This window comes from Aspergillus undulatus (assembly GCF_047715775.1).
Source record: "Aspergillus undulatus strain CBS 261.88 unplaced genomic scaffold BDV17scaffold_2, whole genome shotgun sequence".
Classification (NCBI taxonomy): Eukaryota; Fungi; Ascomycota; class Eurotiomycetes; order Eurotiales; family Aspergillaceae; genus Aspergillus; species Aspergillus undulatus.
The window spans coordinates 541,651-561,115 of NW_027396606.1; the positions used below are offsets into that span (position 1 = coordinate 541,651).

A 19,465-nucleotide genomic window follows, 5' to 3' on the forward strand; every position below is an offset into this window, starting at 1 on the left:
ACCCTTATACAAAACAACCCCGTTCGGATTCTGCACCTCTATCAAAGCCCCCCAAGACAACCTCATATCCCGCATCAACCACACGAGCCGTAATTCCCACACCGGACCGTCATAGCGAAGGCCGGGGATAGATACTCGCCATGCTGTTTTATGGGACGTGGACTGTTTCGTTGAAGTCTACTAAATAGAAGCTGGGCTGGAGGTGTATCATGGCTGTATTTGCTTGGTTATTGTTAGTCTGGTGATTGTTGAAGTCAAAGGGCAGGATAGAGGTCCCGGCGGTTCGTGCTATCAAAATCGATTGTGGCAGCTGAGGTCTGTTTGATGATTTGGCGGAGGGCCCCGTACACGCCCCAGGGTTGTTGTTGCTGGGTGACATGGCGCAGGCTCCGAACCAGTTGGCGGGTGATGATTTCATGGCCGCTGAGGATCATACTGTAATGTTATGTAGTCATGAACGTAGCTGGGTATGTTTGCTCAAGTTCTTCGGCAGAACAGCTTGGTGGTATTTTGACGATGGTAATGGAGATGGATAATACCAAGAGCCTCATGGTCAGCATCTTGGTTCTTTAGGTCTAGCGCTAGGGACGTGGTTTTTATCTTTTTTGCCCAAGGTGGCTCCGACTATTGTTCCACTCATACGTTGGCTTTGAAGTATATAGTTACAGCAGCGCCGACACTTAGAGGTCGTATTTTTGCACTTTTGATGCACCTACCTAGTCTTGAGCTAGCTCGCCCTGTTACACGCCAGGCCATTGCGAATAGGAGTAGGCTTGATCCTAAGTTGGCGCCCTACGCGAGAGGGGAAGAGGTTAAGTCACCTACACAAGGCGAAAACTGCAGACTCCGCGACAACGAGATGCAAATGGACTACCAGGGCGTAGCAATCGCAATTGGCAGCTATCCCAATTGCACCTAGTTTTACAGTGATGATGGCTGTCTCGTTACTCTATATTACGTCTATTTCATGGGATAACTATAGTCATAGAAGGCGTGTTTATAGAAGGGTGGAGTGCGGAGAAAGGTATCATCACTGGACGGTCGAACGCTCTAGGTATATTGCTGCGGATAAAAGATAAGTTGAGTGGGCAATTAGATGGTGATAAGCAATAATTACCAAAAAAAAGGTATACCAAGAAACATATCACCAAGTCGATGAATGATTTATATACCGCACAGGTAACGGCTGTTGGTTGCTGTTTTTTTGTCGGAGACAGCACTTCCTCAGCGACAGAATGAGTGCAGTTCTCCAGGATAGACAGCACATCTACATCTTTAGCCCCCAAGATTGTTGCTGGACGACTTGGTTGAACAAGCTGATATGCTCGACCGTTTGCAACAACCGGCTTTTCTCCCCTATATCTCGTCTTGAAAGCGTAGTTGAAGAGAGGGTAGGATGTTATCTGGGGGAGAGGCGGCCGCGTGATACAGAGCCACGCGAAAACACCCCAAATAATCAGATGTATGATAGATTGCAGGGCAACAAATGTGTAGAACATGGCGGAGCTGATCAGACACGGTGGTGTAGAACTCCGGTGGCAGGTTTTGGTTTATGGCCCGCCCGATTGCCCTTTGATGGATATTTTTCAAGGTTATTGGCGTTGAAGAACCAAAAAGGAAAAGCAAGAATGCTGTGGAAAGCCTGAAGTAGGATAGGCGACCACTAACCGTTCTTCAGCTGTCCTTGGCCGCTGAAGAATTGCTGTGCGATTGATGTTATGGCAGGGATATTTGCTGAGTCAAAGTCAAGGATCCAGTCAATAGCAGCCCGGAAATTGTCAATATCAAGACTAGAATTCTGCGTTGGACCCCCGGGGGATGTCACGGAAAGTATGCTCATGTTGGACCGACCAGTTATGAATGTCGTCTTGCAGGTGAAGACAGAGAAGGTGGTTGTGAGGTTAGGATAGAATGTCTCGTTTCCCAGTCTACAAGTGCCGTCCCAAGCGCCGGCGGGGCAAACATAAAGACCTTAAAATAAGCATGTTTTCGGCCTTTGATGACGATGCACTTACCTACTGAAAACGACCCACTGAATTCCTGGCTCTTGGATACGCAGAACCTGACGCCAACCCAGGTTGTGTTAGCTCCATAAACGCTACAGCTCTCCTCGGAGAAGTCAACCTCCCGGCTGAGACCACCGCAAAAGTCCAGCTGAATAGATGGGGCATTGACCATCTGTATTACAGGAGCAGAGGGATGGTCAGTTGGTGGCTACGGACTAGCAGTTATCAGCCCCCCTTGGGAGAAGGTAGGAGTCGCACTCATGCGCGGTGCATGCAGCGACTGATACTGGTTTGCTGGCAACTGCATGCATGGGGCTAGTAACTAAATTGTTGACGACAGCCTGCATCCAGTATGACACAATCGTGTGTGGGTATCCCACTTCTCTGTCCTGTTGTTGGCTAATGTAGTCGCGTACATAGGAGCCATTGAAGTGGCCCACACCGGCAGTCGCGCGGTAATAAAAAACTGGCTCGTACACAATGCCCATGTCAGTGTTCGCTGTAGCACATGTTATTTAGATTTGGTTTATGCCAATAGAAGACAAACCGAACAGAATGGCACCCGACACCCATATAGCAATCGCAAACGCAAGACTTGTATGAGCAAGATCAGCCCCAGCCAATAATTCAACATCGAGAAAAACTTACCGAAGTAAAGGCCAAAGCCTGTCACGTAACCTGCATCGCCGCGTAATCAGAATCCTCAGGGACCCAAGCACGCTTGTGGTGGGAGACAGTCCCAGAAACGCGATGGGCGGTTTGCTGCACGCGTTCTGAACAGATTGACAAGGGTCTACACCATAACAACCATCATTATGTGAAGCCAAGGCTAGCCTTGCCTGATGGACCTAAAAACATAGACATGGCTGAACATGGCAGCACCGCCATTATGTTCTATTGATTCTATTCTGTTGCCGCCCAATCTGATGAAGCTGACTTCTTTCAGCCTGATATATTCCTTTTTGCACAGAATGATTACAGCCCACGCGATAAGAGCACCCCCTCATCCCCCAACTGCTACAGAGCAACATCCATTCCTCGTCTCGTCCATCTTTGCAACGTAAAAATGCTCCACATTCTTATATTTCTGTTGTTCGGGGTCATGCCTGTCATAGGGCAAACTCAGTGGTCAACGTGTTCCTCAACGCTCGGCATCACCTACACAGTCACTGATCGTCCAGAATCGACAATCTCACTATCTGTGGATTACTACCTCACTTCCTATTACTGCTCACCTACGATCATTGAACGAGACGGTACGACGACTTTGACCTCAGCGCCAGGAATTGATCCGACCGCGACTAACTTCCACGCTCAGCTTGTCACCCTTGTAGCCAGGACTAGAGGCCGAGTGCTTTGCAGAAATCTTCCTCTATATATTATCCAATCGCCCCCTCCCCCCTTAATACCCCGCCCGAGATATATGGGCGCCGAATCTAGCCATGGCCATGGCCAGAGTGGTGTATTTGTAGGGTTGATGGTACGGGTGACATTAGACAACTCTAAAATATATCTCAGTCTCATTGATTCTTGATCAGGGGTTTGTGGATTTTGCTAGCTAGAAGGACATCCCCCGACGCGGCCTGGTTGCTAGATTGCTGTTAGTATTAGGCCCAGAGCTACCCTGGACCATGGTCTGAGTTCCTGGGTTGCCAATATCCTTTGCAAAGACAACGCCCATGGATGAAGTCTGGCATGAAACGATAACAATCTCCCGCGCCTCCTCCGGGCATGTACAAAAGAGGCACCCGGACGAGCAGACACGAGCAATTCGCAAAGCGGTCCCTGCGCCGAAACTACACAGGAGACTGTACAGCTCTACAATGGAGCCCATGTAGACCTTGGCCGGGGGTACGGTTTTGGACTGGAGATACAAGGCGCGCTGTGTGATGCTCACGTCTTGCAATATCCATTGGCCTGGCCGTGGTCGGCCGAAGCCGGTTGGCAACTCTTTGCTGTTGAATATATCCTGCGACACCTGGGAACAGGTTCCGACCATCGTCGTATTGTCCCGAATTGTTGCCTTTATTTGATGGTGTTTGCAAAGCGGGAAGGACGGCCCTCCAAAGAGAGAGCGCTGGAGCTGAGCGCTTCCGAATGCGAGCACTATGGGCTGTATGGTTTGTCCATGGACGGAAAGTGTTTTCTGAGTTTGCCAGACATAGCTTGCTTGTAGTCTTCGACCATCGATCGTCTCCTTGACTATGAACTTGAGTTCGGGTTTATGGCTGTTACACACCGTCAGACCGACCATGTCCTCGAAGCCCAAATGCGTAAGATGGCGGCCAAGGTGTGAGTCAGCGGTTGTATCGAGGTCGTACACTTCGTGAAATATGGTGTCATCTTTCTGGACATGGCCAGGAACCACGTGGAAAGACGGCTCGCTTGCGGGCTGTGAGCTCGGATCCAAAAGCGTGCCGCAGCAGACAGCGATGCCAGAACTGGATAATGCTGAAGCATTCTGGCTGGGATCCCCCTGGTATGGCATTCCTGTCATAATATGCAATATGTTGGCGAGGATGTTGGTGCAATTCTTGGTGGTATTCTCGATTCGCACTGCCTGAAAATCATATATAGATGTGCTCTTGTGGATGGAGAGCAGATGCCGCAGGCCTGAAGGGGATGGCAGAATATTCTCGTGCAGATTGAGGTGTGAAAGGAGCCAGAGGTACTCAAGGATAGTTTTCGCTAGTTCAGGTATGCAGGTTTCGCCAGGCCTGGGGGGTCCTCCGCAAGAAGCGCAGAAACAGACGCGACGGAGAACTTTGACAGCTTCTTCTACTGTTTGATTCTCAGATGGACCATGGGTTAGAATGGGCTTTAGCTCCGGAAGTCTAGCGAGGAATTTCTTTGCATCGCCAATCTCGCTGTCCATTTTCTCCGCGGCGTGGTGTAGAATGCTAGAAAATGCAGGTGCAGCCTCCGGTGAAAACAAAAGATTTAGAGGACCAGCAGGAAACGAATCAGCCAATATTGAATCCCAGGTCGAACGTCCGCCAGAAAAGCACCTCTCGCCCCCTTCACTCCTGCGAAGGATATCGGCACCGGTGGGAAGAAAGCAGGTCTTATCCTTGATTTGGATCATGGAGCTTTGTACATCAAAAGTCCGTAGTATTCTGACCCGTGGTGTCTCGTTTCTCGCGTCCCCCAGCTTCTGATACAGGCACTGACCCGTTTCAGCGTCAAGAACCTCGACGGTCAAACAAAGCACCCACTCTGCAAGCGCCGCAACCCACGCGCAATCCGGGCCGCCAGCAAACGTAGCACTATGAAGTGCACCGCCTGATACTGCGGATAGAACTGTGAGGGCCTCTGCAAGGGCAGTCGGTGGAGTCGCACCCCGCCGCCTCCGATAGTCGAGATCTTTGTCATGCCAAAGACGACAAAACCCCTCCACGATGTTGGGAAAGTCCGAAGTCGCCAGAGTTCCAGAGCAAACATTGATCAGATTTGACCACTGGGAGATCGACGGGCGGAGGTGACTGGGCGTTGACTGGAACTCGGTCATTGAACGCAGCACCTGCGCGCAGTAGAATTTGTCGTAAGAAACAGAGAGGCCGCCGCAGAGGGCAACGCAGGCCACGCCTTGCTCGGACTCAACAAGCAATCGGACCACATGCTTGATGCCGAAACCAAACCAGAGGATATTGCCGTATGACGAGAAGGGCCTGAGACTCCCCAGAACGAATTGGATTTTCCGCTGGACGTCCGGCGGAATGAGGAATGGTGAGAATACAGCTTGCCCTACGGCGAGCGTGAAGGATTCGACGCCAGCCTGGTTCAGCCTTGAGAGCACTTCGAGCGACAGAGTAAGACTTGACTTTGCCAGCTGGGTCCAGTCAACGGTTCCTTGTTGAGCGAATGATGGCCCGGAATCGCTGGGGACGAGTGCGGAATTGTCCATCCCAGAGGACTGGCGTTGTGAGTTGTGTTGAAGTTCGCGAGCAGGCGCTTAGGATAAAGATCAAAGAGTCCAACACGCGCTTGTCTATGTGCCCCGCCTTCGTACTTTTGTCTGCAGGGATCTTTGACTCAGCCACAGCAGCTTGGTGGTGCGTCCTCACTCAACGTGCATTGTAGCTGAAATTGAATACGGAAGATTTAGCTCTGTCCAGGGTCGCAATGGATGGGCAGCAATCCCCTTGACGAGGTACCATAGTCCAAACGATGCACGTGCTACAATGCCGGTTAGAAGCCTAGACTGTAATTCGATGCCCTGATGGGATACAGGTTATAAAGGAGCGATCGGCTACCTGCCTAAGGTGCCCGCCTACTACAACTACAACCACCCTGTCTATTCTACTAAGAGGTCCGGGCAGGTGCGCATGGACCCTGGATACACTGATAGCCTCAGTATCCCAGAATATATCCAAAACGTGGTAAGAAGACAAAAAAAAAAAAAAAAAAAAAAAAAAAAAAAATAAAAAAAAAAAAAAAAAAAAAAAAAAAAAAAAAAAAAAAAAAAAAAAAAAAAAAAAAAAAAAAAAAGCCCAAAAACTAATGCCTTTTCTTTTGAACAAAAAGGATACTCTCTCAACAAGGGTTGTTCGGCCGTGGCCAAATATCACATCGCTTGCATCACCAGAATATGCTTTGGAAGATGCTATCCCCGCCTCACAGCAGCTCCGTTTCTTATTCGGTATGAGAAAAAAACTGATTGATGAGCGCCAGGATCAGCTGTCCCAACTTGATAGGTCAATGCATTATTTGCGGTCCCCAGCTTCGTCTCTCCAACGCTTGGCCAGAATACCCACGCGAGGCTTCAACGTGGCCTCGTCGCTCTGGCCGCGAGAGAACAAGGCTGTCGAGCCCTAGCGCGAGGATCGGAGCAGGACTGCGATAATAGATTAGCCCGCGCTGCCCACAGTCCCATCAAGGCCTTCTCTCATCTCCCTCACTGACGGAAAGCCCGTTGTCCATACCATCCCACAGCTAACACCTGTACACCGCGTTTCTTTCTTCCTTTACCGCATCTCCGCCTTCAATATTTTAACCAGGAGCAGTCGCTCAAGGCGCATCCCGATTTCAATCTAGGCACATACATCAACAGTCCATCAATTCTGTTCAACTCACAAATATGTCCTCAGCCAACAGAGCATGCACCCAGTGCTACGTCGCCCTAACATCGGGCAACACGCTCTCCTCAACAGCAAGCAAATGCGCGACGTGCGCCGTGGAAATCGTCAACAGCGCCAGTCTCTCGCAGTGCTATAACTGCGGTCGGTGCGTGGCGGCGCTCACCACATTGAACCCGAAGGGCGCCAAGTATTGTGGGAACTGTGCGGAGGCTGCCACGCGGTCTTCTAGGAGATAGGATGATGATATGTGGTGACTCGATCTGCTATTGGATGACTGGGATGGTGTTTGTTTTACAGATGAAGGGACAATCTTTTATAAGGCATGGATCTGGTGACTGGGCTATTGAAAGTGGTTGTTGTTGAGCATTGGTTGCCGACATATAGCTGGAATGCCATATGCATATCTCCTGTTATATATCTAATCCGCGACTCATAAGGTGTGCACATGCGCGTCTTCGTCGTAAGTCAAAGGAACCGCAGCACGGTACTTTGGTAAACAAGGATAATATTAGGGCATGATTTATATCCCCGCCACAAACCCATCTACATCCACATCCCAATCCCCCGGAAAATGCGACCCCCCAGCCCCATCCCACCCTCCAGCCATCATAGCAACAGCAAAAAGCAACGCCGACGATGCCGGGAAATACGGCGTCGGCACAACATCAGCCGTGCCCAGCGGATTTCCCACATCGTCGAACTGAAAGTGCTCGTGCAACAGCCACCCCACGGCACCATCTACATCCTCCAGCCGAAGAGCGGTCATGGCTAGCATTGGGAAATCCCACCCGTAGCTCTGGTCTAGATGCCAGTTCTCGATGATCCGCGCCATTGTCGCGTTGACGATCCCCACATCCACACCTGCCGTTGGCGGGAGGAGTCCGAACACGGCGACCTGGCTGGGATGGTCAGTCATGTAGGCCTCGTTGCTCCACATATCGCGTAGATCCGCGGCAATCGAGTACGCGCCGTCAATGACAGGTAGCGGGGCGAGATTATGCAGGACGTGAGTCCACGGCTTAGGCACCGAGATCCCCTGCCGGATTTTCCAATCGGCGGCAATCCGCAGCCCGAAGCGCCAATACGCCAGCTCAAAGGTCGGGTTATACGTTGAGTTGGGGCTTGTATTCTCTGATGAGGCATGCATGGGCGGACCGAGGTCGTAGACACCCGTCGAGGCGTTCCAGAATGCGTACGAGACCATCCACGTTGCTAGCTCCTCAAGTAGATGATCCCACTTGCGCAGCGTTTCCTCGCTGGGCGCCGAGCGGTACTCCAGCTCCGCGAAGAACATCGGGTGCACCTGCTGCCATATCAAGAGAGCGTTTTGCTCACCGGGCGCTGATGACCCCCGGGGGTCACTCATCTTGCCGAGCCGAGCGCCGTCGTAGCCCTGGTTGTTTGCGCGCTCGATAGAAGAGGGTAAGAGGCGATTGTAAACGCCCAGACTGCGGTCAAGAAGGCTCCATTTGTTCCACCGTGCCCAGTGACCCAGATGCCAGAAGGTCATTTCGAGGTGGAATTTACCGTACCAGCCGTTATTTTGTAGGCCTGATTCCTGAGGCGGGTCTTTTCCTGCGCTGTTTACGGCGAGGAGGTATTGGGAGAGGATGATGCGTCGTTGGAGTTCTAATACGTCTGGGGAATTTGATCTGGTTAGGTCGAGGAAGGCGCCGGATTCCCAGTAGTTCGCCCACCACTGTGTAGAGGCCTGTTTAACAGCTGCAAACAATTTGGTCGTTCCGTTTTTGTCCTTCGTGGATGGAAAAAAGCCGGTGGTGAAAGTGAAGCTGTTTGTCTTGCCGGTTGGCTGGAGAAGGTATCGGTGTGTGCCATTCAACGGGCCTTGGATATGGCCGGCTTGCTCCCATTCGATGATGTTGAGGTAGGCTGTCCCCCCCAGCGAGTGCGTGATAACAGCCTTGCGCGCTGTAAGCTCCTTCAAGACAGAGGTATGTGCCGATACCGCAGCCCAGTCGCCGACAAAGGGCGCCTCGAACTTATTTGCTCCCGTCGTCAATGGATAATCAAAAAAGACGCCGAGGGAGCCATCCTGCACCAGCGCGGACTGCACATCCACAGCAACGACATCTTTGTCCGGGTCCGCAGCTGTCGTGACAGAGACCCTCTGCTCGTGCAGCGTAAACACCGACGTCAGAACCCCGCTATACAAATCCAGGCTCTGCTTGATCTGCGCGATATCCTCAATCGAGACATTCCGTCCCTTGTACAAAAACCCCACGCGACCAAGATTCACCCGGTGCGGATTCGCCACAAGCCACTGCGAGATCTCCGGCTGATTAGGGTTCGGAATCGCGTAGTTTACGAGCCGTCCATGCGTCCATAAGTCCATGCCGCTGAAATCGGCCGGATCGGTTTGGCCTGCTGTGGTTGGGAGCGAGTCATTGCACCAACACCAGGACGAGAGGGTGTTGAAAGGGAGCACGGTCTGCAGGCCGGTGATGTCGGCGCTGAATGCGAAATTGCCGTTGCCGACCTGCATGGGGGTTTTGGTTGACAGGTTTGTGCGGACAGGGTTGTATTGACGGACGACATTTTGGCGGTTGATTTTGGCTGCTGTGGTGATGATCAAGTGTAGGGCTAGAAAGAGCCACCACAGGATATTGGGGGACAAGTACATTTTGGGCGCTTGCTCAAAGTGCTTGCGGGGTCGCGAACCCTCGGCACTAGGTATGCAGGATTTATAGATCGTTTATAACAAGAATATGTACTCCAACCCCGCATTTTCCAGCTGGACTACGTAGAACTAGTTCCAACTGCATTTCCCTGGGCAAATTGCGGGGTTGATTCAAGCTTCTGGCAAGAGGGGAAACATTTGACAAGACCTGGAACATTGGGCATATTGGTGGAGAGTTGCTGACCAGTTTCCCCGTCTCTACGTTAGTAGGATAGTATAGTTCTCCCTTGAAGGAAGATCTTCGCCTCATGATAATACGGGGTCTGAAGACTCGATTAGCCTGAATGCTGTCAATGCTGATTAGCTTGATTATGCAGCTTACTGCTGTTCGTTATAGTTTAGTCCGGGTCTTAACGCTGTTTTCCATGTGACGATTGTCGACCTTATTAATTTGAGGAATATGGTCTTCTACCGTTGAGAATCTGGTGCTCCACTCGCTTTACTCTTAAGTCCACGTCGGCCAGCTGCTCACATGTAGATACACAAGGGCGACGATGCACGCAACACGCGAGAGCTGGAATAGACAACCTGCGTAGTAATAACCATCTCCAGATCCTAGAATACGCCGGGCCGTTGGAGAATTTTCCCAATCAGTCTCAATTCTCCACAGGATTTCCTAATGTGGCCGGCTGGATGGAGTCCCGTCCGAGCCGTGATTCGGAATCCGACCCAGACCCAAGCTTTGACACGAAATTTTTGATTTTTAATATCAGATTACAAATGGAGAAAAAACATATAAAGAACTTTTGAATATCGAGGACAGAAAGATTAATTGACTGTTCGGTTTTTATTACTGTGTTTATTTTGTTCGCTCTGCGTATCGGTATATCCTGCTAAACACCACCACGATGCCATCCCACCTCTTCGCCCCCCTCCACATCGCCAACGTGGACCTACAACACCGCGTGGTAATGGCCCCCCTAACCCGCCTCCGCGCAACAAAAGACCACATCCAACTCCCCATAACAAAAACATACTACGAACAGCGCGCCTCCGTTCCCGGAACGCTCATCATCGCCGAGGCAGTCATGATCTCGCCGCGCTCCGGCGCAGGCGGCGTCCCGCACGGTCCCGGGATCTGGAACGAAGAGCAGATTGCCGCGTGGAAAGATATCACTGATGCGGTTCACGCGAAGGGGAGTTATATCTTCGCGCAGCTTTTTGCGGCGGGCCGGGCGGGGGATCCGAGTACTTTGAAGGCTGATTGTGGTGAGGAGGGAGAGGGAGAGGTTGCTGCGCCGAGTTCGATTCCGATGGACTCGAGTGCGATTTTGCCGAGGGAGTTAACCGAGCGCGAAATCCAGGGTATCATTGCTGATTTTGCGATTGCGGCAAGGAACGCCATGGAGGCTGGTTTCGATGGGGTCGAAGTTCACGGCGCGAATGGGTACCTGGTTGATCAGTTCCTGCAGGATATGACGAATCACCGGAGTGACCGCTGGGGCGGGAGTATAGAGAACCGCGCGCGATTCGGACTCGAAGTTGCTCGTGCGCTTGTTGACGCTGTTGGTGCCGAGCGCGTTGGATTTAGGGTTTCGCCGTGGAATACGTGGCAGGGGATGAAGATGGCTGATCCGGTTCCGCAGTTTAGCTACTTTGTTATGGGGCTGAGGGAGTTGAAGTTGGGATTCCTGCATGTTATTGAGTCGAGGGTTATTAATAATGTGGATTGTGAAAAGACCGAGTCGATTGACTTTCTGCTGAAGATTTGGGGGAGGACGTCGCCGGTTCTTGTGGCAGGGGGGTATACGCCGGACAACGCGGAGGCGGCGTTTCAGGAGTACAAGGATAACGATATTGCTGTTGTTTTTGGGAGGCACTTTTTGGCGAATCCAGATTTGCCCTTCAGGATTCAGCAGGGCTTGAGCCTGAATAAGTATGACCGGGCCAGCTTCTATACCCCGATGGGGGAGGAAGGGTATGCGGATTACCCGTTTAGTCCTGAGTTTTCGGGGTTCAAGAACTGATTCAGACTCAATTGCTTGAGGAGCTTGGAAGGGGACCTATATAGATAAATAGATAGATAGGTTAGAAATGTATAGAACTGGTTTCCAACATCTCCAACAAGTGGGGGTCCGATACGTGGACTCTGGCGGGGTTTTGACTTTCCTTGTCCTCATGCGGGTATGACCTCATAAACGGCCTTATCCTCCCACCTCAGGAACACATTCTTTCCATTTCTTTCACCAATCTAGCCAGTCAAACACTTAACCACACTTTAGGTCTTGTAGCATTTACCCATCATGTCAGCAGCAAAATTCCCCGGATCTGCATTGGTAACCGGCGCAGCAGGAGGTAAGCTTACCATATCCTTAACCACCATCTAACAACCCCGCAACCCTAACACCCTCAGGCATCGGCGCCGCGATAGCCCTCGCCTTTGTAGAAGCCGGCTGCAAACGGATAGCAATAACCGACATAACCTCCCCGGCCCTGGACGAGATCCGCTCGAAGCTACTCTCCAAAGGCGCCGAAAATGTCGTCTCCGTCCCAGGAGACATAAGCTCCGAGGAGTTCGTCACCTCCTTCATCGAGCAGGCTTACGACGCCTTCGGGCGGCTAGACTACGTCGTGAACGTTGCGGGCGTGATGCTGAACGATTTCGTGCGCTCGACTGATATCAGCGCCGACCAGTTCGATTTCATCAATGGGGTGAATTACCGCGGGACGTGGCTTGTTTCGCGCGCTGTCTTGAAGAGGATGCTGAAGCAGGAGCCTGTCGCTGATGATCCGGCTGAGACGTGGCGAGCGAAGTCGAGGGGTTCGATTGTCAATATTGCTAGTCAGCTGGGGGTTGTTTCGAGGCCTGGTGCTGGTATGTCTACCTCACTATCTTTCCCCTCACACCCACCCGAGATTCTCCAGGTACTAACATAGCATGAACAGCCGCGTACTGCGCCTCGAAAGCAGCCATAATCGGGCTCACCCGCGCTGACGCAATCGATTTCTCAAAGGACCTTATCCGGGTAAACTGCGTGTGCCCTGGGGTCGTTGAGACGCCCTTGACGACGAGTTCGCCCGAGCGTATTGAGGCAATTGCGCCGGCTGTGAACATTGCGCCGATGGGGAGGATGGGCGATGTAAGGGAGATTGCGGATGCGGTGCTGTTCCTTAGTTCGTCCAAGGCGTCGTTTGTTCAGGGGCATGCGCTTGTTGTTGATGGGGGTTATGTTATTAACTAATGGCTTTCCTGGGGCTGGATTGCGTTGCGGATATGGCTTGGAACTGGACTGACCTGAGAATGGAGAGCGGATCGCACTATTAAAACGTGTGGTTAAACATGAAGCTACTATTCCACCACTCTTGTTTCACCACTCTTGGGTTTCTAATTACTTGCGAACATTATTCATATCATCTTCGCGGCGCAATATCAACTTATTAGAAGCCATATAACTCGACTCAAATGTTGACAGTTCGTCCCCCTCTCAGTTGAGCCATAAGGCCACTTCATGTTCCCATAATTCTACTAATTACATACTTAACAAGACCATTTGTCGATAGCTTGTCTCCCGCGAGACAACTATACCCAGCATTGGTTACCATGAATGAATGTACTATTCATTCTAGACCTATACAACCCTCGTTAAGCAGCTGAAAACGCTAGCAGCCTAGCACCGCAGCAACCTGTCGCACCCTTAAGGCAGCGATTGGACATTTGAACTCGAGAAACAGGAACAAGCAAGATTGACATGCGCTAGAATCTGCTAGTCTCGGTAGATCTCGCATTGGATCCTGGATCACTTGCTGGTTCATCGCAATTATTTTCCCGCGATCAGCCATACTCCGGAGTACACTTCAGCCATGACAGAAACATTAACGGATAGAAACTGTAGTCATATTCTCTGATTCAGCAGCGGTGAGCATCATGCCTGGGTCGAGTCGCTTTGATGGATAAGTCGTTGAGAAGAAATATACCAACGCTATGGCGAACCCCTGGCCATGGCCACGAAGATCAAGTTCGCGCGGCGACCAACAAATCTCGATCCACAAGTGCAGCTACATGCAGTCTCAGCGATCAGATCAGGCACATTTTTGTCATCTTCTGCAGACAATAATATCTTAGATCGGCTGGGCTGGAAAGCTTGCCTGGTCGCCTATAAAAGCCAAGCCCCTGGGATCGATTCTGAATTCTCTCGTCCAAAATCTCTACTTCCAGTTCCACGCTACACCTCTACCGTTTACCAGCGTTTGCCCTCGTTCAAATATTCCATAATACAGCTCAAGATCATCCTCCTCGCGGCCTCCATAGCCTTCTCCGCCTCCGCCGCCGACGACACCACCAACACCACCAACACCACCGACATAGCCCCTGCCGTCCAGAGCCGCCTTGCCGACCTCGAGCTTGCCGACATCCACACCGAGACCATTTTCTCGCAGCTGGCCGCTGCCTCCGAGGACGCCACCGCCGATGTAAGCTACTTATTCATTCCCCTTCGCCAGCGGCGAGAAAAAGATGACTGACAAATTATTCTCCAGGACGTCATCCGCACCTACCTCAAGACCATCCGCGCCGAAGACCAAGCCCTGGACAAGCCCTAGCCCGCTAAGGCCCTCTCTGAGTCGACGCAGTTGACTCTCTACCAGGCTTTCCACTCTGTAGGCACCTCCCACCTTGCAATACACCTTCCCAAGTCGTAACTTGTGCGAAAACACTAATACATATACCCAGCTCACGGTCTCCGGCCTCCGTCTCGACTCCGCCCTGGTCAACAACGTAAATCAGTTCAACGAAACACAGCGCGATGAGATCCTCTCCGGCATCGACCGCGTCTCGGACGAGCCTTCGCGCTTCTACTCGGATGTTGCGAGCAATGCGCTTACATACTGTGTTAATACGGTTCAGGCCGATAACAATGCGCTAATTGAGTCGTTTGAGATGGTGCAGGATGGTTATGCGGATGAAGCGAACTATGCGAAAGAGGGTGGAATTGGGAGGAGTAATGTGGATGATGATTATAATGTATGATATGTGTGGTGATTGGGTCTGTGGTGATATACTTAATAATGCTTTTATTATATCTAATGAATTATCTCCTCAATTTCCACACCGAAAGGATAAGTGAATCTGTCACCGACTCTTGAGTCTGGGTCGACGGGAAACCCCCCATCAAACAAGCGATCTGCGAATAATGCCCTCCTGAAGAAGTGGGCCTATAGTAACCTAATGAGGATGAGGCTCGTTGGAAGAGGCCAGGAAAGAGCTTCAAGGTAGCCCTAGCCCGCCCTACAGCTTGTACGCTACACCGTATACATATGCATGGCTATGCCACAGACAGCAGGCCACCTGTTCGTATTGGCTTCCAATGGACTACTAAGTAATAGCAGGGTCTAGGTCGAAGACCTCGGCATACTGAACGAAAACTGACTTAACAATATTCGAACGGTACCAGGACTGAAATATATGAACATGTGTCTTTCGCCGATAAGCGACCAAATCATCAATATGTCGTTCATCGGGGTTTGTGGCAATGATTCCGCATTCTGCCCTGACGTCCCTGGTATTTAGACCGTGGTCGAAACACACAAAGTCTACAGCAGTTCTTCCATAACTCGCCTCAGATCGCCCTCGCTCAACTCCTTAACACCAAGCAACCCATTATCCAAGCGCCCCGAAAAGTCACAGCCATACTCCGGATCCCACGATCCAACAATACAAAACCCCAGCATTGCACCATCGACATCCGCCTTATCACCCTTGCTCAACTCATCTAAACTCTCCTTCCTAACCTCCTCCGTAGACTTAACAACAACATCCCACTCCCTTTTATCCTTCTCCATAGCATAACGAATGAGCTGATCCTGGCTCACAGCCTTAGAATGCACATAAACAATCCGGTTCCTGATCCCCTCCAGACACCGCTTCTCAATAACGCCCAGCACCGCCCTCGCAACGTCTCTCAACAGAGTCGCACTAAAGCGCACATCACCGCCATTATAAAGCGTCGCTGCTCGCCGCTTAACATCAAGAATAATCCCCGCCTCAAGGCACCAGTCGAGGAATAGCCCGTTTGCGATACCAGTCCAACTGAATTCCGGATTGGCCTGGGATTTCTGATGGAGATAAGCCTGCGTCGCGGCCTTGGGCGCGCAGACGGGTAACGCCCTACTCAGCTCATTCATTGAATCCATTCCGAACTCAGCGGGGATGAACCGCTTCACGTCAACCGCGACGGCAGCATCGATGAGTGGGTTCTGGGCGCCTATTGCGTGGGTTGCGAGGCAGGATATTACGATTTCGACGGGGTTTTTTGCGTCGTGGAGGGCGTCTGTCATGGAAGGGACAGAGGTAAAGTCGACTTGTTTGATTGTGAGGGTTGGGTGTGCGGAGAGCTTCGACGAATTGCCCCCTATGCGCGAGAGGACCGTCACGGGGTAGTTGGCTTCCAGTAGGGCTGCCAGGATGGGTTGGCCGAGGTTTCCGGTTGCGCCGGCGAGGGCGATTCGCGGGAGTGAGGAAGCCATTTTCGATGGAAGTTGGACTTGGGAGGGTCGTGGGTTTGTTGAGAATGTGGTTACGACCAGTATTTATACTTCTAGTTTTGCAGCATCAACCCATATACTTTATCAGTCCTTTGTAAGAGCCATTAGGACGTCTTCTGTATTTGTAAGGACTCGGGACAATCGCTCCTTCTCCAGATTTAAGTCTCCGAATCGCATGTTGGGGGCCGAGCGGGGGCCGACTTAGGGCTACGCAATGTATGTAGTTGCGGCGGAAGGAGCCAAGAGGGCTACAACTATCCACTTGAAAAGACTGATTCTCAATATCTTCCTCGCTACCGACCTTCTCATGACGCTCTTCTATCTCTACATAGCCGTCATTACAGGATTGATTTAGATGCCGATATTACTAGGTACTGCTGCAAATGCGAACCACAGGATTATTCTCAGGATCCTGAACATGCGCGCCACCAGGAACTCAGTTCCAGGAGTGCCACGTAACTCACCCGAGGAATTCAAACCTTGATCCATGAACTCTTGCGCAACGTGGCAGTCTAGGCCGATGATTCATGATTCCCATCCATAACGGCCGTCGTAACGGGCTTGATTGGTGCGGAATACCCACGGCCACGGGACAAGGCAGCATATTCACAGGAAGTTCCGGGAACTTCATCATTCACTGACCTTGACTTCGGAATCCGATAAATGTTTCTTTTCCGAACTCACCTCCATGGTGGCAACCGCACGCCATCATAAATGATAAATATCGCCCGCTCATATCTGCACTTGACATCCGCAATGTCACACAACCCCAATATCGACCTTGACATTGAGCGAGACAACGACCTCTACCCGCCCGCCACTCCAGCTCATTTTTACACTGCGCTACATGACCTCGGGCGTCTGCACGAACCGGCCTCCTCATCAGACACTGACTACTTGTCCCCATACCAAGACGAAGAGATGGAATCACCAAGAGCAGAGCCAGCTGCCGGTACAGAAAGCCGCGCAGACCCTGAATCCACCGTGGCCTGTTCCATATGCATGGAACACCAGAATAACAAAGATCTTGTTGTACTTCCCTGTCGCCACGAGTACTGCCGCGAGTGTCTCAAGACGCTGTTTGAAAAGGCGATCAAAGAAGAGTCCTTGTTCCCTCCGCGCTGCTGCCGTGTAATTCCCATCAAAGTCGTGCGGATGTTCTTGAACCCTGAGATTCTGAAGGAATACGCGAGAAAGAGGGCTGAACTCACCACAAAGGACCGAACATACTGCCACAACCGCGACTGCAAGAAGTTTATCTGTCCTTCGTATGTCGACGACGAGCTCGCTATATGTCCCGACTGTGGGTCGACAACGTGCACCAATTGTAAGAACAAAGCGCACAGAAACAGCTGCCCATCGCAGCCTGGCTTGAAGGAGCTTTTGGAAACCGCGAAAGAAGAGGGTTGGAAACAGTGCTGGTCCTGCCTCCGGATGATAGAGAGGATCGATGGGTGTCCTTTCATGCGGTAAGTGGCTCTTCCCCGCGCCGCGCCGCGCCAACTCCTGGGGTCGAACTTATGGTAACTAACTAAGTGGCCTTTCCTTATAGATGCCGCTGCGGCGCCGGCTTCTGTTACAAATGCGGCCAAGCAATGACCGAACTAAATCCCGAATGTGGCTGCGCAAGGGCCCACTTCGAGGATGAGCGGTTCGGTATGCCAGGCCCCTATGCCGGAGATGCATTCGGCTATTACCTCCTTCGTGATTTCATGCCGTTCCCTAATTTACCAGCGGGGAGGTATGTAATGCCGGACCTCGATCATGCACGCCAGGCTCAAGATATGGAGGAGATGTTGCGCCGTGGCGGGGCCCCGCATATGCCGCATAGGCGACGCCCGCAGAACATACGGGATGGCGTCTTTGGCGGCCGTACTGATGCTGAAATACAGTGGGAGAGGAATCATGCGCGAGCTATTGCTGCTCAACGTCGGAGGGGTCGGTACCCTCAAGCGCGCCGGGAGAATCGAAATGAGAATGAGAATGAGAATGAGAATCGGAATGCAAATGCGAATGCGAATGCGAGTGGAGCGGCCGTCGAGCTGAATCCGACCACGGCACCATTTATTCCTCGCAGAAACATGGCAAATAATAACGTAGGCAGCACTCCGCACGTTCATCTTCAGCAGACGCCCCGTTCACAACGATTGCCCGTAGGTGGACCGCGCCTCAGGTATTCCCTCGAAACGCCTCGCCCCCGGGGTGGTCCCAACCCTTTCATCCCAGGAGACGGCAGTCGGGTTCCTCCCAGCCAGAGCGCACAGACTCGTCGGTCCCACCCCGAGAGCCAGGAGTCACGATCCGGGGGAGATGCGAGCGAGCCCTCACAGGCTCCATTTGTCATCGATGGATCCTCTAACCGACCAGCCGCCAGTCCGGTCATGTCGCGTCGAAACGCAGACTTTCCTGGCGTGAGAAACGGCGTCACCTTGCACCTCCCAGACCTCAACCACACGATCCGCAATGTGATTAAAACGGATGAGGAAAGGGTCCGCTCTTCTACGTCAGTGCCTGAAAGACGGGGAGGTGATCGGGATCCCATTGGAGCCATCGGCACACCTACCACTCGATCACAGGACTCACGAGACCCGGGCGACAAAAGACGTCCTGCCCCGCAGTTAGAGGAATGATGAAGGGGTCCGTAGTTCTGCACGGGATCAGCATCGTGATATGGAGGGAGATCGTCGTGATATGGACGGCACACGCGGGTGCCTTTTGTTTGGAGGGAGCCGCAAGACCATTATCCTCTCTAGAAAGTGAGATTGAAACTTAGATGATGTGGACCAAGATGGATGCCTTGCTAAATGTACCGTCGCTGCATCACCCTTGCGGTGTGGTAGGGGCAAACAGGACACTGCTTTTTTGTTTTCTTTTTAGAAAGGCCGTGGCCACGCGCTGGCTGGCTTGATGAACTGCGGATGGTTCTTTTGCTTCGATGCTGCGCTTCTTATTCTCGCTCTTTTTTTGCTAGTAGGCTCACTCAATCTATATTTTGCGCCTTCGGTGCTTGACGAGCTACCTGATTGTAGCAAACGAGATATGCCTGGTTTGAAGGCATACTGAGTATTGCGAAAGAGATGGCTTTCATTGACCTTTAAGATCTAGGCTTAGAATGGAACAGATATTTTTTGCCTTTTATCACCAAACCGCTCCTTGCTCCTGCTTAAGATGTTGAGATTGGTATGGGATTCGTAGGATAGCCC

At 51.7% G+C, this 19,465-nt stretch overlaps 7 protein-coding genes across 7 annotated transcripts; 4 read left to right on the forward strand and 3 right to left on the reverse strand.

The window, feature by feature from the left end:
* Positions 1-3,504: 3,504 nt before the first annotated feature.
* On the reverse strand, positions 3,505-6,012 carry BDV17DRAFT_250478 (uncharacterized protein). Its single transcript, XM_073756331.1, has one exon. It carries the CDS (start codon positions 5,908-5,910, stop codon positions 3,565-3,567), a length of 2,346 nt encoding a protein of 781 aa, XP_073620607.1. The 5' UTR covers positions 5,911-6,012; the 3' UTR covers positions 3,505-3,564.
* A 1,592-nt stretch (positions 6,013-7,604) lies between these two features.
* On the reverse strand, positions 7,605-9,587 carry BDV17DRAFT_286587 (uncharacterized protein; the record flags this gene model as incomplete). The annotated part of the gene is made up of 1 exon (XM_073760937.1): positions 7,605-9,587. One exon carries the CDS (start codon positions 9,585-9,587, stop codon positions 7,605-7,607), a length of 1,983 nt encoding a protein of 660 aa, XP_073620608.1.
* A 941-nt stretch (positions 9,588-10,528) lies between these two features.
* On the forward strand, positions 10,529-11,749 carry BDV17DRAFT_298085 (alkene reductase; the record flags this gene model as incomplete). The annotated part of the gene is made up of 1 exon (XM_073763618.1): positions 10,529-11,749. The coding sequence occupies exon 1, from the start codon at positions 10,631-10,633 to the stop codon at positions 11,747-11,749; it is 1,119 nt and encodes a 372-aa protein (XP_073620609.1). The 5' UTR covers positions 10,529-10,630.
* Positions 11,750-11,891: 142 nt separating this feature from the next.
* Positions 11,892-13,117, forward strand: BDV17DRAFT_67856 (SDR family NAD(P)-dependent oxidoreductase). Its single transcript, XM_073764950.1, has 3 exons — positions 11,892-12,077; positions 12,136-12,597; positions 12,669-13,117. The coding sequence occupies exons 1-3, from the start codon at positions 12,026-12,028 to the stop codon at positions 12,962-12,964; spliced, it is 810 nt and encodes a 269-aa protein (XP_073620610.1). The 5' UTR covers positions 11,892-12,025; the 3' UTR covers positions 12,965-13,117.
* Positions 13,118-13,721: 604 nt separating this feature from the next.
* On the forward strand, positions 13,722-14,748 carry BDV17DRAFT_286590 (uncharacterized protein; the record flags this gene model as incomplete). Its single annotated transcript, XM_073760938.1, has 2 exons — positions 13,722-14,192; positions 14,452-14,748. 2 exons carry the CDS (start codon positions 13,722-13,724, stop codon positions 14,746-14,748), a joined length of 768 nt encoding a protein of 255 aa, XP_073620611.1.
* A 563-nt stretch (positions 14,749-15,311) lies between these two features.
* Positions 15,312-16,244, reverse strand: BDV17DRAFT_286591 (aromatic alcohol reductase; the record flags this gene model as incomplete). Its single annotated transcript, XM_073760939.1, has 1 exon — positions 15,312-16,244. One exon carries the CDS (start codon positions 16,242-16,244, stop codon positions 15,312-15,314), a length of 933 nt encoding a protein of 310 aa, XP_073620612.1.
* A 774-nt stretch (positions 16,245-17,018) lies between these two features.
* Positions 17,019-18,892, forward strand: BDV17DRAFT_286592 (E3 ubiquitin-protein ligase; the record flags this gene model as incomplete). Its single annotated transcript, XM_073760940.1, has 2 exons — positions 17,019-17,731; positions 17,815-18,892. The coding sequence occupies 2 exons, from the start codon at positions 17,019-17,021 to the stop codon at positions 18,890-18,892; spliced, it is 1,791 nt and encodes a 596-aa protein (XP_073620613.1).
* Between the last annotated feature and the right edge of the window lie 573 nt (positions 18,893-19,465).